General features: G+C 31.7%; 1 protein-coding gene and 1 long non-coding RNA gene across 3 annotated transcripts; one reads left to right on the top strand and one right to left on the bottom strand.

Moving 5' to 3' along the window:
* Nucleotides 1–240: 240 nt before the first annotated feature.
* On the bottom strand, nucleotides 241–19,389 carry NRPB11 (DNA-directed RNA polymerase, RBP11-like protein). 2 transcript variants are annotated; one of them, XM_011005883.1, is made up of 6 exons: nucleotides 19,230–19,389; nucleotides 19,073–19,162; nucleotides 18,899–18,977; nucleotides 18,609–18,775; nucleotides 15,032–15,037; nucleotides 241–252 (listed from the first exon to the last, which is right to left on the bottom strand). In XM_011005883.1, exons 1-4 carry the CDS (start codon nucleotides 19,280–19,282, stop codon nucleotides 18,626–18,628), a joined length of 372 nt encoding a protein of 123 aa, XP_011004185.1. In that variant the 5' UTR covers nucleotides 19,283–19,389; the 3' UTR covers nucleotides 241–252; nucleotides 15,032–15,037; nucleotides 18,609–18,625. The 2 variants fall into 2 exon arrangements, with proteins under 2 accessions (XP_011004185.1, XP_011004194.1); XM_011005892.1 differs by lacking the exons at nucleotides 241–252; nucleotides 15,032–15,037 and adding an exon at nucleotides 16,033–16,418 and having other exon boundaries at nucleotides 18,680–18,775; nucleotides 19,230–19,386.
* Nucleotides 17,114–18,387, top strand: LOC105110726 (uncharacterized). The gene is made up of 2 exons (XR_839522.1): nucleotides 17,114–17,516; nucleotides 17,589–18,387. It is a non-coding gene; the product is annotated as an uncharacterized LOC105110726 (long non-coding RNA).
* Nucleotides 19,390–19,636: the final 247 nt, after the last annotated feature.

The following is a 19,636-nucleotide window of genomic DNA, read 5'->3' as shown; positions in this document are numbered from 1 at the left end:
CAATTATATCTCTGATTGTCCATTCTTAGCTCTTATTTCTAGAATCTTTAGATGTGTAAATATATGCTTATATCCATAAAACATGACATGGTAAATCGAATCTTTGGGTTGTGTAATGTGTCTTTCTTCGTTTCACTTCTTATAAAAAAAGATTATTATTATTACCATCCATATAAAGGTCGAAAGTTTCTTACCATGAATGTTATATTTGTGGAATCTGATTTCTATATTTAGCTTAGTAAGCATGTTTGTCTTATTTCTAGTGCACATTCGATAGATGTGGCAATATCAGGAGTAGTAACAATAGATATACATATAAAATATTAGTATTTAATATATATTCTCAAGATATACATCTTGTAAATATCTTTGAGTATACAATGACTAATGTTTATGATATTAATTATAGTTATTTGTTGCCATCTAGATCAACATGAGGACAACCACTTGATTGTTACTCCTTATAAGGCAAAACATGATATATCATTTGTCAGTATATGTTTTATGTATGACTCCCACCTTAACATGTAGATTTTGTTTATAATCTAGTACTTATACAAGTTCCTTATACTGTTTACAAGGCTCTGCAGATTTTTTGATGGATTAAAGCCATGAATGTTGAGATGACAGTGTTAAAAAAATACCATGTAGAAAATTATATCTCTTACTAAATATAAGAAATATGTTGGTTATTGTTGAGTATTTACTATTAAATATCATTCTAGTAGTTTTATGAAGTATGTTTACTAATAAATATCATTCTAGTTGTTTCATGGAGTAATATAAAAGCATTTTTAGTGTTAAAAGATATACCCAGATATGTGACAATGATTATTTACTATGATGTTTTTATATCAACTTGAGATCGAGTATTATCATATGTTAATATTATATAGTTATAACCATCTCGTAAAATTAGATACTAATTTGTTAGCCTCAGAATAACTCCCAAAAATTAGCTTATTTAACTTTAATTTTTTTTATAATAGTTTCCTTGATAATAAGGGAACTCTTATTATGCTATATACATCACTGTTTATACATTAATGAAAAATAATGCTAACTCTTCTTAACTCCTCAATCTGATACTTTTAATATTTCACAATATATTTTTATTTATATATCCCTTGATTATTACATATAATTATTTTATAATAATAATATTTTTTTCCTATATTTTCTTTACTTGTAAGATGTTGAGTAAAAGCACGTTTGCTTGTTATTTTTTTATGTACTAAACAAGGCTAGAGGCCTAAAAAATAACTCGACTTATTTACTTTCCTCTTTTTTTAAGCCACCAAACGTCATTACTAATCCAATGCCTATAAAAAATAATACTCTTAGCTGATTTTCTGCTCTTATCTTTAGGAACATTTGAAGGTGAATAACTAGTCATTACAAGGTATGAATAATTTTCAAGAAGGCAGAAAAGAATGCTACTTCGATTATGTTTTTATTAATTAACGTGTGTGTAGTTTAGAAATAGAATTAACATTGCAATTTCATATATATATATATATATATAAAAGACCCAAACGCAGACTGAATTCCAGTTCAGAACAGGATACATAGTAGAACCAAACACCAGAAGATGTTGATGCTTGCAGCTAATAGATGAAAGCGAGCCAGTTGGCCATCACATTCAACCTAGTCACATCAAAACGTTAAATCGAAAATACCATCAAATTCTCATCACCGTCCACTCCATGTTCACCGTTGACCGGAACACAGTTCCGAAACGAGACAAATAAAGAGAAAGAATCGAGAATAATTGCCACCACCTCCTTGAGATTTGTGACATTCTTCTTTGATCATCGTCTGGAATTAGGAAACTGTGCCTCTCTATCATGAATTACTTCATTACTTATACTGTCATTCATCAAGGTCAAATGCTAACGACAAAAGTTGTTTGAAAATTCTGGCAAACAAAACACCGGCTAGGATAGATTTTAAAATATAATACAGTTTGATAAAAGTCGTTGATTTTTAGTATAAAATGCAATGCCATGGTTAATAATTATATTTAGGATAAACTAAACAGAAAGCTCCTTGATTATAATTTAGTCCCTTGATTACAGCTCTCTAATCTGAATTTTAAAAGGATCACGAGCATGTACCCCTATGAATGGAGCCCCGGTCGAAGGATGACATTCCCAAAAGAGACCGTACAAGGACCAAAATCAAGAGTTTTAGAGATCATGGGCTAGATTGATCAAAAGTTCAATAATTTTTAACAGATCAATCCCATTTCTTTTCTTCTGCCTTGTGATTATTTTTTGCGAATTTGGCATGTGGATTAAGACGTCCCAATTATGTACGCAGTAATTCAGGAGGATGATTTGGTAGTTAAGAAAATTTGCTGTTTTTTTACATGTTTAAATCTTAGTTTTGACTGATCTATTTTAAGAAAGGATTTAGTCTTGATCTACATGCTAGTTGATATAAGAATACTTTTATTGTTGGAAAAAAAAAGTTATAGCAGAGATTTAATTCACGGTTAGCTAATTTATCCATGAATTAGTGAGTGATATGACCTGATTTATGAACCGTTAATTTCCATCCCTTCATGTATCATAATATGTGAAAATTGAGTTTCCAAGAGAGAATTCATATGCCAGATTCCAACAGCCATCGATGTACCGTTTGTCTTTGCAGTGTAAAGGTATTTTTAAAAAAAAAAATTGAACAAATTTTATATATTCTTAGATTATTTTGATATATTAATGTTAAAAAAATAAAAAAAACTTATTTTAATATATTTCTAAATAAAAATACAAAAAAAAATCACTAAAACAACTCAAATATCAGAAACCGTGAGTGAAGCTCAAATGAGTTTTGTCGAGCTAGTATGTGATTATAACCTCAAATTTCTCTAAAATAAAGTAGAACCTCGAGTGGACTCACGGCTAATACACGGAGCACATTAACAATAAGATACTTTAATATGGACACTACTGAGTCTAGCAATTTCTTTTCATTCCACAAAATAGCTTTACACGAGCTTTATAGGCTGCCATTCTTGTTGTTGGCTTGTGCTATGATCTATAGCCTGTCTGGTATAATTTATAATAATTTTATTATTATTTTTGAATCGTAATTTAAAAGCTAATTTCATAAAAAAAAAATTAAAAAAAAAAGAGTTCAGATGATTTCAAGTTAGAAGTAAGTTTGGTAAAAATAATTCAAACCATTTTTCTAAATGATGTAATATAAGTTGTAATCTATAAGTTAAAAGATAAAAAAATTGATTAAAATATAATTTCAACTTAATTTTATTGTATAGTTTTTATTCAAGTAAATAATTATTTCTAATCGAACATGCTTATGACTTTTAGCAAAATAGATGTCAAAACAGAATATTAATTCATCAACAACTGAATTTATAACTTTTATTCGAATTTAATACGAAGCTTCAGTGAAAAACAGAGCATTATAAGCAAAATAGATTCCATCCATTTCTATTGATGTAGTTTTCTTCTCTTTCAATATTCAAATAAAAACCGGTTTTTTCTTTAAAAAAAGAACTAGCTCTGTTCAAAACTAATGACTCGTCACACACACACATACGGCGGGTCATTTAAGTGCTCGTCGGGGATGTTGGTATGCTTTTCTCCGGTCATATGTCTTTAGGGTTACATTATTAGCTGATTGTACTCTCTTCCATCAAAGACAAGCAACTCGAAGGATTTCATAAGAATTCCCTTGGTAATCCATCCTTCCATTTTAGTTCATTCTCTAACCTATCATTTTGGTAGATATTTCAATGCAATCTGACAAAAATACCGAATCTCCACCTAATTTGTTAAAAAATAGTTTTAAAAAAATCATATGATGATATGATGTTCAAAACCATTTCCATTTCACAGTTATTTTTTCAGGTAAATGAGGTTAGATTTGAATTTTTCACGCATGAGTATTTTCACTGGTTAATTTGCATTAAATTAGAATGAACTAAAATGATATAGCGGCTAAAGGGATATGAATAAATTTGAAACTAAACTTAAAATATAATATAAGTATGTATTAATCATATAGCAGTATAATTTTTTTTATTATGATATTATATATTTGAGCGAGTACATGTACCTAAAAGATAAAATAATAATATAACTAATTTAGACGCAATATATCTAACTTAAATAATGAGATGAGCTCAAATAAGAGTGGTTTTGACAAGACAAGAAATTATTTTTATATAGGGAGGTGTTTGTTTAACTGAAAGTGGTTTTCTGAAAATTATTTTTTAAACTTTTTTGTATTTGTTTGTTATTAGAAAAGTTGATCAATAGAAAACACTTTCCAATCAAAGAAAGATTTGACTTACTTTTCAGAAAAGTATTTTACTTAAAAATTTAGACTGAAAACAGTTTCTGAAAGTTGTGAAAATTTTAGGAATGTCATATTACTTGCTGATTATATTAAATTTGGTTCTCAAAACTTTTGATTGCTATATATATTTTGTTTTGAATATTTGTTTTTCAATTTCATCCCTTAGAATCTAATTTTTATATTAAACTTTGGTCCTTATTTTTATAATTGTTATTTGCTTTTTTCTTATTATTTTTTTATCTATCGGATTTGGTTTTCATTCTTTTGATTGTTACTTATTTTATTTGAAATAATTTATGAAATGGTTATTATTATTATTTTAATTTATTTATCTTTCAATTTTTTTATTTGTTAGATTTGATCTTTATTATTCTGATTGTCATTTATTTTATTTGAGATAAATTATTAAATTATATTTTTTTCAATTTCGTTCTCGTTCAACCTTTTAATTTGTAAGGTTTATCATCATTATTTTAATAAACTTGAAAAAAAATAAAACATTAATAAGTTATTTTCTAAATCATTTTCCAAGACATAACGAAACACTGAAAAGTGTTTTTCAACTTATTTTTCACTACACTGTCAAATATCAGAAAATAATTTATTTTATCGAAATTCACTTAAAAAAAAAAACTACTTCCCAAGAAACAAATGGGGCTCGAGCATATAACTACATACCACACCCAATTGGGTTTAAAAATCCATTTAAGATCATAAAGTTCTATCTTCAGGATATTTACATGAATTGTTTTTGTTCGATCTATCATTTCATATGTATAAACAAAATATAAATAGATCTAATATTTTTTTCATCTCATTAATGATATTTTTGCTATTAATGCCATCAAAATCAAAAAACTTTTTAGTTTTTTATTTTCTAAAGATGACAAGGTTAAACTATTCAGGTAAAAGATCGATTTTTTTCTAATCTAAAAAATTATATATTTTAGAACATTAATTATAAAATATCAAGAATATATATCATTTTCTTGAAATTTAAAGCTTTTATTTTTGTTTATTATTATTCTCATTGAAAATTATTAATTTTTTCGTTAAGGGGTCTCTGAAGATCACCAATATAGATTGATTTTTTGCGAAAAACAAGACTAGTATCATGGAGTTTTGCACTTCCTATGCTAAGGAGAAGGAAATAAAGACATAAATATTTGGCTAACCGCTAATTTAAATACCAAATAAAATGTTCCCTGAATACATTGAATTCCCATGACATCATCATAAATTAGTCCTTCTAGTTTTGTAAAATAAATTAAATAAGTTTATTGTCTTAAAAAACTAATTGAGTAGTCTTTTTATTATTATTTATCAAGCTTAATTTAATATTAATATATTTCTCCAATTCCATCATCAACCTTTTCATGTTATTTATTTATTTCTTCTCAAAACAAACAAAAATCGGAACAAGGCATGTTATTAATGTAATGGACTCATTGATTATTTTAAAAAAAATTTAAAACAATATAATTTGTTTTATTAATTAAAGAGGATAGTTTATAATTATTACATAAACAAAATTTTTTTTTAATAATTTTACTGTTCACCACCATAGAAAACACTATTCTTTTTAATATAACCCGCAACCGAGCATATACAGTGATCTAGTTTCGTCCGATCTATAGTAGCTGCGTAGACTGAGAATCCAAGACCTGAGAGCAGAGCAGACCAGACCCTCCTCTACCAACTCAGCCCTATGAAAAGAAAAGGAGGAGTTCTTGAGAATTATTCCAAATACCATCAAAATGGGGAGAGAATAGCTTTCCAAAATTAGAAAAGACTAGAAGCAGCCCACTAGCCACCTCTTTTGTGATTTTCAAATAATCACCGAGTTTTATCTAATCACACTTGCTAAACTGTAAAGTGCAATTTCTTAAATCACCGATTTGATATGATCTCTTCGTGTCTCCTTCCTCTTGGACTTGAATTAAACAAAACTCCCTCATTAGAAGCAATCATGCTTAATTATTATTGCATAAAGATCAACATCCTTCTAGAACTTGTTTACGGCTACTTTTGAAACCTAACCTAGCTAGCTAGAACTTGACCAGGAGAAGAGACTCCCTGCCCCCTTTTCTTTCCTACCACATGGGAAACAACATTACACTGTAAATTTATAATGAAGTTTGTATTCGGTGCCGTGCTGAAATATATATCTTAAATGTGTTTTTCAATTAAAATGATATTTATTTTAGATTTATTTTTATTATTTTTCACACTAGGAAATTAAAATTATCTAGAAATATTTAAAAAATTAGTTTGATATTTAAAAAATACAATGAGAAACAAACTCTAACACAAAAAAACACTTGTCACTGTTGATTTGTTAATTTGTTGTATAAATAAAAAGCATCATCTTTGCACCTAATTGATTTTTTATCTGTTTATTTTTGTATTTTAAATTTTTTAATAAAAATTACATTATTTTAATATTTTTAGATTTTTTTGATGTATTGATATTAAAAATATTTTTTAAAAAATATTAATTCAAGATGATTTTTTTTTAAAAAAACACTACTATAATACTAAAAAAAACACTTATTCTAACAAACGTCGTATAACGAACGAGAGCAAAAATGGGAAAAAAAAGAAGAAAAAAAAGGTTCCACAGTTTCTTTTTAGGAAACCTGGGAGGCTTTTGACAACAAACAATATTCTAAATCGGTAGAGAAATGCTTAATTTCCACAATCATTCATTCAATTAGAACTGCGTACAAGAGATATCTAGCAGCGTGTGCTGGTGGGTGCAAGAAATCTTTGGTCCCGTGGTCTTACTGCCATCTCTGGAACATGCAAACACAGTTAACAATCCCACGTTGAAAAATAAATATAAAATTTATTTATTTATTCAGATCATGCAGAGAATTTTAATATGAATTCTTAACAAGTAAGTAAGCCTAAGACAATAAATTTGTGGTCCAGCCTGGTGGTTAAGAAATCACTCAACGTGCTACAATTACACGTCTGAACAATTTGTTTCGCCCATGTAAATAACCTTAACCTTCATCGCCGATCTTCCATGTTGCTAGTTCCTCTGAAATACAAAAATGGAGAACGATTAAAAAAAGAAAGTAAAAGTAATTAAAAGATAATAATGAGGAGGAAAGGTGGCGGGGGTACTAAATTACTAGATCATGCTCACCATTCCAGTTCAGTTATGTTCTTAATATTTTTTTATATTTATAAATCGTTTTAATTTATGGATGTAAAAAATAATTTTAAGAAAATAAAAAAATATTGATTTATTTTATTTTTAAATAGAAAAAATCGTAAAATACAATCTAAAACTAATCTTCATCAACACGAAGGATCGTGTTTACCAAGGGGAAATTATTGGAGGCCTGAAGAGGTGAAATTGGGACCCATGAGATGTACGGATTCATGCCCCCTCCGTTAATTTTGGTAGGGGTCCCACTCTATTATTATTCCTCGCCTTTCTCTCGAGCACCGTGCCTTGTCCCTTGTCTGCCCCTTTCTCTTTTAGATTATTAATTGTTAATTACCATTACTAGTTCCTTGCTTTACTGATCATTAGGGTAATTAATAATTTAATTGTTTTGTAATTTTGTTTAATTTAAAATATCTTCATGAGAGAAAGTTGATGAGTTTATCTCTCTGAATCACGTGCATACAGCTTCTTTAGGTCGCTTCAATTAAATTAATCACCGACCATGGCCACGTCCGTACACATGAGCCACTTCTATGTTATCCTTCGGGAATCCTGCCTTTTTGTTTTTTACCCCCCTTTCTCGTTATTTTTCACTTCCACTTTAAAACTTGGTTTGTACTCTTTTGGGTTGCATTTTAACCCGGTTTTTTATTTATTAAATCTTGATTTTTTTAAAAATAATCTTTAAATAATCCATGAAATCTTGATTTTTTTAAAAATAATCTTTAGATAATTCATGTTAAAAAGTTTTTTAAAAAATAATAATATTTTTTTAATATATTTTTAAATAAAAAATACTTCAAAAAATAATAGCTCCCATGCTTCCAAAGTATTCCCTCCTACCATGCTAAGTTTTCGAAGGTGAAAATTATTGCTGAATTTATATCTTTTTCCCCTTTATATTCCACCTCATCGCTCATCTATGCTTGTGGTCTCTATAATGAATCAAGAAAAAAAATGAAAACCCAGTAAATGCTCAGCCTGAATACAAACTACTCCTCTCGTGCTGTATATTCTCAACAGCAGTGCTTCTTCCTCCCTGCCACCACTTATTTAGTTTCTCTAGGTTACAGATTTATCCGAACATGACATCCGATTAATCTTGAAAAAGCTGGATTTCAATTTTTACTGCCAAGGGCTCAGTACGTACGTTTTGAAATCAAACCTTCTAGCACTGAAAAGCTGAAACGGAACAGTAAGGTAAATTGGGTTTTAAAATCCTCTTAAAATGTGTAATGCGGCATCCCAAGTGTTCAGGTCTGCAGACACCAGTCTTTTCTTTTTTTTAAAAGTGTTCAGGTCTGCAGACACCAGTCTTTTCTCTTTTTTTTTTTAAAAAAAACATTGTAGGGAGACAAGCTCTTGACTATACTCTTAAAATTAAGAGTCGCCATGCTAGAAGGTAAAGAAACTTTTACCCAGATTTACATCAAAGGACTCCTGCGAAGAAATTCAAAAGATGTAATCGTTCTTCTCTTGATTACAAAATTACAGTGTTTTAATTGTTTTCAGGGGGCATACTCACTACTGTTTTCTCAAGGAATTAAGTCGAATAAATATTATCTGTAATTCATTCATATTTGCATGCGATAGAAGATACACTGCTGTCTATTTTTTGGTGAGGCAATTTTTTTATCAATGGGGATAAATCTTGACAAGTATAAAAAAAACCAGGATTTTCTTCAAAGCACATCACATCCAAGTTGGAAGATGTGTTGTTTTGAGAATTTCAAGCCAGCAGCAAATTTTATGCATTGCTTTTCGTTAATTTACTAGGCATGCAGGATCCAAAGCACTTGCATGGAGCATGACCGCTGCCTGTAAACGATTCAGAACTCAATCTGACCTCATCCATGTAAATCAGTATAATTTGGATGATTAGCATGGTGTAACTTGTAATTGTAATTTATTCGGTTTACCAGAAGCGATACTAAAAATTAAAATTAAAAAAATTAAAAATTTATTTGTCTTATTATTCAAACTAACTAAAACTATAAATATTATTAAAAGCGAGGTTGAAAAAAAATTCTTGCAAGGATTGGGTCCCTGTTAGCCCCCTGTTTTTTCCCTTGCGTGAAACAGCTCATGATTGCATTTCAAAAATAAAAATGTTAGATAAAATTAATGCCTGCTTTAAAGAAAAATATATAAAAAACAAAAATGCATTCTTTTAGACAAGTTGATTAAGAAAGAAAATCTATCGATATCAAGCACAGAAATATTTCTTTCAATATTTTGCTTGTAATCCATTAAAATAAACACTTTGTTATAAACACGATATAACCAAACAAACCATACAATTAATCAGCTATGCAAGCTGCACTTCAAATGTTCTTGACTTGATGGAACACCAGATTTGAACCATATATAAGACTAATAAAAATGACTGTTATTTGTAAGTTTTACTGTGTTATTTATACCGTGGAGTAAAGTATTTTTTAAAATTATTTTTTTTGCTTAAAAGATGTATGAAATAATTTTTTTATTTCAAATATTAAAACATAAAAATCTTTAAAAAAACTAAAAAAAAAATATAACAAATATATTTTTAAAAGATGATGAAATCAAAAGCAGTGGAAAACGCAATCCAGGCAAGCACATGGGGCTCGAGAATTTTCTTAGCGAATCCGCCAGCACAATCATTGGTGACTTTTTGTGATGAATGCGTGCAAACTCTTCCAAAACATCTCATTATAAAAAATAAATACAGATATCTTCTCTATAACGGAACAGGTAGCTAGTGGTTCAATATATTTACATGGGGAGAAGAGAAGAAAAGTGAAAGTGAAGACAAATTTATAATAGATGGTTTTTTTTTTTTCATTTTTTAATTTGGATTTAGTGTGTGAAAGTTGGTCATCACCCTATACGCAACTTATAAGTTTGATTGAGGTATAGGCATGATTGTTTTTAAATAATTTTTTATATTAAAATATATATTAATAATATTTTTTTAAATTTTAAAATTATTTTTGATATTATTATTATATTAAAATGATTTAAAAACATTAAAAATATATTAATTTAAAGTAAATAAAAAAATAAAAAAATTTTAATTTTTTTAAAATGTAAAAACAAACAAAAATGTTTTTTCTTTTTTAAAATTGATTGAGGAAAACAATTTCAATGCTTAGGGTTGAAATTAATCCTCCAAAGGTTTTTTTCTTGTCTGCCCTCACAAATCTCTCCCCTTTTTTTCGGTTTTTTGTTGCTTTTGTCAAAGAACTCCACTTTAATTTCCATTGCTAGCATGCTTTTCAGATAAAACGTGATTAAATGCACTTGTCAATCGCATTTTAAGCTGTGACCATCATCATTTCTCATTAAACTGTCAACCTTTTCTGCTTTTTCTCTGTTCATCCCATATATATCGTGCAAATTGTCAAATGATTAAAAGTGGATCTAATGAGGAACCCTGAGACAACAAATCAAGGGCTTCCATTGTGGTGCCGATGGCTTAGCTTTTCACGGTTCAAATTAAGTTCCAAGCTTCAATTCGTAACTCATAACAAAATGGTTGCAAAGGGCTGACTCTTAATTCCACATTCGAGTGTTTGTACTCTCTAGTCCCTGCTACTTGTGTACTCCAGTGATTGATTTATTGTTCGTGTTCCCATTAACGTTTTGGGCACGCACAACTCTCTTTTTGCCTCGGAGCTCTTGTCGCCTTTATACGAACAAGCCTCAGCTGGACCCTATAATAAACGAGTTGGGCTCGACTACTTGGGCTAGCTAGCCGTATGGTTCAATTTCAAGTACACCCAAAATGGGTCGTCTGTTGTTCTCTTTCACACATTCGGCCTACCTTATTCTATCCCTTGAAGGATACGGGTTGTGGTTGTTCAACCAAATAAAGATGCCGGGAGGGAGTTCTGCGATCGACGTGGAAGCGAGAGAGAAGATTGGCAGGCAGGCAAGGCAAGGCAGCCCAAAGGGAGGACGACTTTTACCGCGGCATGTGGCTAGGGAGAGAATTAGAGTAGAAGAAACAGTAAAAAAAAAAGTAAACGGAGTGAGAAAGAGGAGACAGGCAAACTATTTACAGATCACAACACCATACAGAGTCACCCTCAAGACCCAACACGCACAAACTCAAGCACACACACACACAGACTTGAAAAAAAAAAAATCCACTTTTTCCGAAAAGAAAGCGGCGCTCGCAGATCCTCTCTCTATACACGCCACGCCTGCTATCTCCCTCACTCTGAATATTTTCTTCTTTTTTATCTCCATATCTCTGACAGTAGCGATCGTTCATAAATTTCTCCTAGCCAGTTATTACTCGTTGCTGTTCTTGTGTCGCTCAATCTATAGGCATAACTAGCCAGTCACCCACTCTCACCTTTCAAATAAATAAAAATAAAAAAGGACATATTCTAAAACAAGCGCATTGTCATGCACGGCGTGAGGCTTCTTGCTTTTCTTTCCAGTTGTGTTTCAACAATCCAGTCCCAAAAGAGTGTTTGATTGGATCGACCAGATTTGTTTTGCTTACCCTTCCAATTTCAATTCCTGTTCATCTAGAACGACACCACATCTGTTGAGAATTGAAATCGATATTCCATCGTTAATATTAATTATTTAAAATAAGATCCAAGAACGGTATTTCTTATAAATATAGACTTATTAATAAAGAAGAAACTCACTTGCTATACGCAGGAGAAAATCGTTTAAAAATAATTAATTTAATTATCCACAGCTTTTAAAACCATCGGAGAGCAGAGTGAGAGTACTGTAGGGTTTTAGGTGATATTAATGCAATACAGGAGAGCACAGATATACTAGGGAAGTAGGGAAGAAGCAGAGCAGACAGCTTTTAGGGAATAGGTGACACACATGACGAGGCAGCTGACACTTAATTTCCCTCGAGCCCTGTGTTCGGAGGCTAAGTTAACCACTAATTCTACCCTAGCCTCTCCACGTCACTACAAGTTTTGCGGTTTTCTTCGGACTCCCTTTTTGTTTTTTTCCTTCCTCTAACACGACGATGAGTCATGGAGCACGCGCACTTGTTTTCTCCGCCATACACGCTCTGTGTCTTTGCTTTCCACAATCGGCATTATCAATTCTAACAAAAACAATTAATTTTCCGTCCACTTCTTTCAAATTCTCATTGGCAATCTTTATTTTTTTAAAATATTACTATTACCATCAACTTGCATCGATACCAGGGCGATGCCAGCATCTCAGCTTATGTTTATGCTCTAGTTCACTTCATGTCTCTCTATATCGAGGAGGTAATTAAGAGGTCAAATGCTATAATACAAGTATTAGAAACTTCTTCCTCCAATATATTAGTGATTACTTTTCCTGTCTCGCTACAAATTAAGGGGAGCAACTTCCCCCCTTCTCGTAGGTGGTAAAAAAATAGCAAAAAGTAAAGCAAAAATATCTCCATCCACTCCGTCATTATCCCTTTTTTTTAGCAGAAAGTTATTTCCACTCTGTTGTAACGTGTTCAGATTAGCAAGAGTTTTTTGTACAAGTTTAGAGGCTTAAATATATCAGAATGTAGTGAATATTATTATTTAATATATTTTTCTAGTTGAAAATATATTAAAAAATATATTTTTTATTTTATAATACTTATTTTTGATACCATAACATTAAAACAATATAAAAAAATTCAACAGTCGGATCACGATGCAAGGAATATGAAATTAGCTCATGTCCACAAATGTTAATTTGGGTGTTGATTTTATAAATGCAAGAAATGGATATAAATTCGGACGAGGCTTAAAAATGGAAGAGGCCGCATGAACGAAAATAGGGATGCACGCAGGCATGATTATCTATCTACTATGCTGGGTTATTACAAGAAAGAAGGAAAAAAATCAGGGTTTTTCTCGTTCAAAGACACAGACTTTATATACTATGTTATGTTTTTAAGAAGAGAGAATGGTTTGATCGAAATCATATCCTGACCCGACAGACAATTCTGGGATGGGGTCTGGCGCGTGGGTCTAGAAGATTTATGTTGGATTTTGGAATGGAACTAGAAAAAAGAAGCCTGGGACAATCCACAGCTCAGAGCCCCATGGTAGAAGGACTCCACACGCACACGTGTCTCGAGACGTATGGTCCTGTGAAAAAACAGGAAAGGGAGTGTTGAGGGCGGTCGCTCCGGATTCGGTAGTTTTTAACATTTCTAGTGCAAAGGTATAATAACAACATTGGCTCCACAGATCATGTTTTTTTTTTTTTTTTTTTTTTTTTTTGTCAAGGAAAAGAATTTTGTGCCCATTCAATTCACTATTACACTCTCCTTAAAGTCCTCACCAGCGGATCTTATTCCTTAAATATTCTTAAATAATTTTTTGTTTCCTTTTTTATTTCTCTTACTGAAATTAGCAAGTGGTGATTTTCTTCGGTTTCTTTTAACAAACTCCCATCCTATGATTTAATAAAAGCACGGCTAAACATAATGGCACATAGTTTATTAAAACAAATTAATATGACTTTTTAATTTGATTCTATTTATTTTTATATTTTAAAAATATTTTTATTTTAAATTAATATTTTATTATTATTTTATTATTATTTTAATGCGTTGGTATTAAAATAATTTTTTAAAAATAAAAAAATTTAATAATTTTTTAATAAAAATATTTTAAAAAACAACAAATACACTCCCAAACAATTCCTTACCAAATACCAACATGATTGATGGTGAGATGTGCCATATTACCTACTAAAAAAAGACTTGGGCTTAATTTCTTGGTTTCTTATATTATCACATGGTTTAGATCCCTTATAAACCTTCTAGGGTGTTGGTTTATATTGTTTAAAATATTTTTTATTTTAAAAAAATTTAAATTAATGTTTTGTATGTGATTTTTGATGATTTTATTGTCTTAATAAATATATTTTCAAGTAACAAACTTTAAATATAAAATTGTTAATCTAGTGTAGGTTGATTTTTAAAAGTATTTTTTTAAAAATATATTTTTTATTTTTTAAAATTTATTTTTAATGCCAATAAAACTACAAAAATTAAATTAAAAAAAATTCGAGGCAGCACATTGAAGTATGCTATTGTTGAAAAACCAGAAGGTCCCCCGTCTACAATGAAGAGGACTGGTCCCCCAATCACTCATCTATCTAATAAGATGACATACATTTGACAGTTGATAGGGATTTGCAGCTTTGCAGGCTTAGGGGAAGCCATGGCCCCCCACCATCCAACCCCAGCCAAACGAGCTTGAGATTTTTCGGTGGCAAACTCCAAAAAGTAAAGCACGAAAAGAATGAAGAAGACAGGCAGAGGGAAGGAGAAGTACTTTCGGCTTGCTTGGGCCCGTTTTGCTTTTCAATTTTAGGCTTCTAGCCCACTTGAGACAAAATAGTTAGGCACTTTGGATTTTGACAGAAAATATTTAAAACAAAAATGAATAAAATAATATAAGAAACAAGAAGAAGAAGAAGAAGAAGATACTTCCCGGGAAGGATGTAATGGCAGAAGAATGTCATCCTCAAACCATGTTCTTAAATGCGGACTTCGGGACTTCATGGATGTTAGACAATGATCTTCATGAATTTCCTGATATTTTCATTGAATACAGAGAGAAACACTGCTAATAGTATAGGTAAATACATTGTAACCATTAGAAAAAAAATTCCTCGTAATTACTGACACATAATTTCCACAAGAGATAATGGTGCATAGCTGATATCATTTTGATCTAGATTAAGGATGTCAAATAACGGTAATGTGGTGTAATGTCCCTCAAAACATCCATCGTTTGATTGTCATTTAGAATCAGGGTTAGCTAAGTACATCGAAATTAAACTCCTACCTCGTTTAAGCAAGTCTCTATAACATCCTAACTGATACAAATCAACTTACAAGAGCTTATCAAGCTCATTGATGAAGTAAACAAGAATTTCTTGAAATGTTCATTTTCTTGCGATGTCTGAAACTAGAGTAATTATATATGATTACACTCAAGATTGTATTTTGGTGCAATCGTGAAAGCTAAGGATTTTTTTTTTTTTATCGTGGTGCCGTACTGTTAATTGTTAAAAGCATTGCTTTGAGTTTCCGAAGTTATTGGGCCCAAAATAGTAATTTGCTAGAAAGCAATCGCTCCTGGGTTTTGAATAGAGCAAGTTATTGTTCCGGAGTGAAATTAGTCATGGCTGGAGCCTGACTTGAATAACTTCTAGGAGACTGGGAATCATTCAATCATACTCTTGAGATCTAATGGTAAATCCCACTAATTTTATAACTCGTATTCTTGAAGCTTCCCCCCCACAACGAATTATGCATTTGTAACATTTTTTATCCTCGACATAAGATGCCCCGCCTGATGACAACTTCATGATGGGAGCCTAAGAACTAAGAAGTGCAGCAGATGTCTCGCCGATTGCAGCAATATATAAAATAAAGCTTAGAAGGCCTGATCTCAATCACCACCTCGACTTTGTTCATCCAAAGGAAAGTCTCAACTGGCATGCTAAATGTCCAGTGAGATGCTCAAAACTTCCAACACCAATACGATACAAAAATGAAATCAGTCATAGATTTTAGCTAGTAGAAAGGAGATAACCAATCTGAACATTAGATGCCAGAAAACAATAGCATGTTAACATGAGGCATAGCATCGCATTCAAGGGAAGAAAAGACAGCATGCAGGAATCAAGGCTCCGCACAACGTTGGCATTCAAGAGTACGAAATACCTGTGTGATTATAAGCAATCTACTTGAAAGAAAACACATCAGGGTGCCGTTTCTAAAGAAACATTGGCCCCACTCTGTTCATCACATCTGTAAAAGTCTTAGTTAATTTACAACCAGCAACATAGTAGCCTGATATCACTCCTTGACCCTCAACTTCCACCACCACCACAAATGGTTCTTTGAATTTACACAAGCTTAGTACTGCCCTGGACGATTTGCAAGCTCAGCCTACAAAAAAAAATAAAAAATAAAACGATTTGCAAGCTCAGCCTACAAAAAAAAAAATAATAATTTCGAAACATAATAGTTGACTTTTAGTAAGTAAAATGGAGTTCTAGAGAGCAAAGACAATCCTTTTCTTCTCTATACGAATATCTTGAGTTTCTATAGATGTAGTTAATTGCTACAAAACTAAACAATAGTTAGGCTTCAACATTAACTCTGTAAATAGTTTAAAATAATAAGTGCCATAACCTAATTTTGATCTATTTGCTTTTAATTTAATTTCTTAAAGGAGCTAAAATTACGAATTAAAAGATCATAGACCAAGAGTTATTAAAGGTGTGATTTGTCAAACTTTTGGAAAGATTAGGGACTATAGTGTGTTTTTTGTTTAAACAAACTATAAGATAAATTCATTTTCAATTTTGAATCAAATTTAAATTCGAAAAAAAAGGGTAGCGTTTGTGTTTGTTTGGGACTGCAAGACTCTTGTTTTATGATTTTATAAATACACATTCTAGGAGACAAAAAGGAGGGGATTCTACATTGAGAGCAGATCACAAAGCCTTTGGAGAGATAAAAGAAATGTTGACCAATTAGAGTTACTAATAACCATAATACTGGGTGACGACTTCTTAAACAAGACCTTTCCTCTCAAAGAACATGATGTTAGATATCTGTTCTTTTTCTTTTTTAGAACATGATGTTAGATATCTGTTCTTTTTTTTAAAATAAAAAGGTCACCACAACATCGGGCAGTGACAAGATGATTCAGGCCTCTTTGAGATAACAGGACAAAGTGATCCCATGGTATACATTACAAGGCAAGAACACATTATTTCGATACAAAACCATTGAAACAAAGCAACAACACTAATTTCTTGATGATAATAATAAAGAGCAATATCACCAACCAGATTACATTAAAATTACTAGCAAATGCCAGTGTAAGTTAGCAAGGATATAGTCATGGCCCTTATTAGGAAACAACAATTGAATAAGGCTAAAATGTTAAACTGTGGCGCACACCACATGATTTAACTAAAAAAATTCCTACTAAATCATAAGATGATTACCAAAATTGCCATGTGGCTAGGACTAAAGGTAGACTCATGTAGTAAGCTAGACTCCAATTTCACAGCAAACTCCAAAATTGCCATGTGGCTAGGACTAAAGGTGCGAAGTAATGACCCTACAAAGCAAACTCATTTAGTAAGCTCGACTCCAATTTCACAGCAACCAAACCTGTTCCTAGAACAAGTACAGTTGGGAAAGAAATCTGCTGTCACCATGGCTTACTAGAGTAAACATGGGCAGGCACATGACATTTTATAGCAATGGGTGCATGATCCAACATTCTAGCAGAAAATGCAAGCCAACACTCAGATCATAACCTCCTCTGAAGATACATCTAGATGATGCATGCTAATATGCTGTATCTAATCAGAAATTAAATCTGTTAAAATGAGCCTATGCCACAGCAATACACCCCCCTCATTATTTTGGATCTATTTCAGCATGAAATTTGGCAAAACTGCACTGTTTTTACTATGAAAGTATTTCGGGTGGGAAGAGCAGTAAAAGAAATAAAACCATCCCAAAACAACAATCTAGGAAGCATATCGCACCAAAAAGGTAACAACTATTAAAATTTCGAAAAGCAACTGCATTTTGTGCCAAATGGACACCTCAAAATGTGATATTTCCATCACTCTACTCCTGCTTTAGGATATGCAATCAACAAGGCCATAATGACCACCTGGCATTTCTCTTCTGTTTTATTTTTGAACAGGAGAGAGGAGATTGAAAGGAGTCGAACTTCAGACTCCCCTGAAGTGTCAAAAGCACTCTCTCTACCAACCCAATCTATGATGGATTGGTCATTTGGCATTTCCGCCATTCAAAAAAGGCTCCCTGGGATGCTTTTCTATCATGTTCCCAGCATATATACAAGAACACTTCAACCAACAAATATGAAGACACTTAACTTCCTAGGAATATTTTCTTTCAGTTGTATATAAACAACCTAGCCACAAAGTGACTGCTTGAACTGACGCGCCACCTTACACAAGACCTTGATTGAAATCAGCAAAGCTAAAGCCCAGTCATTTCTAAGCAATGCCATACCAAATAGAATCACAGAGCAAAGCTGGCTTCTTAATTACATCAAACAAAGACGCTTCATTACAATTAAACCCTAACAAGCATTCAAATCAAACACATATTCCAACAATAAATTCACAAACCGAATCACAAGAATGCAATACCTCAAAAGCATTCTTCAGATGGTCAAGTTCCTTGTCTAGATCATTGATGGCCTGATTATACGCCTGCATTGGCGATGACTGGCTGGTCGTGTGAATCTACAAAAAACCCACATTCCAAATCGATTAGAAATCAAAACCTCAAAATTATTATAACATGAGAACGCACATTTCCACTACACACACAAAAAAGATAGATACGCTAAGCTTAGAATTACTAACCCTAACGATAATTTTGTACTTGAGAGGGTGAGGCAGCTTGTAACCAGCAAAAAGAACATTATCATCTCTGTGTAATTGCCTAATTAAACAAAATAATAATAATTATTAGAGTTTGATTAAGCTAAGATTAACGAAAACAAAATTTTTCGGAAAAATACATAAGGTGTAAATTACATGCGAAGAATGTTGCCGATGGTGTGGTCTTCTCTCTCTACGGTGAACGACGCAGCATTGATAATTTTCGTATCTCTCTCGTACGAAACCCTAGCAAAGAGAAAGCGAATTAATGAAACGAAATTGGTGATAGAGAGAGGAAGAGGGTGAAAAATACTTTTTGGTGCCTTCAGGGACGACGAATCGCTCATAGCGATCAGGGGCATTCATGGCGTCAAGTTCTTTTGTCTCCTTTTGCTCTGAGCAACACTGTTTGTGCGCGCAGAGCAGGTCGTCTTTGTTTTGTTATTTAAGCGCTTGCTACAAGAACGACTAGGCAGGCAACTACTCGTTTGGGAAATAAAACGACAAGTCTTGTAAAGTTAAGGTGTATTTATTAAAAAAAAAACAATTTTTCCTATTTTCCTAATTTTTCATATCCATTGTTCATCTTTATCCTAGAATATGGTTTTCATAAAAAAAAATATCTAAAATATGAAACAAAATTCTCATTTATATTGTAATTGAAAAAAAAAATTAAGTGAATGATGAATCAAATGATACCCTTGTTTCTTGAAATGGATG

This window comes from Populus euphratica, unplaced genomic scaffold (assembly GCF_000495115.2).
Source record: "Populus euphratica unplaced genomic scaffold, PopEup_1.0 scaffold3.1, whole genome shotgun sequence".
Lineage (NCBI taxonomy): Eukaryota > Viridiplantae > Streptophyta > Magnoliopsida > Malpighiales > Salicaceae > Populus > Populus euphratica.
This window is presented reverse-complemented; position numbering and strand designations above follow the sequence as displayed.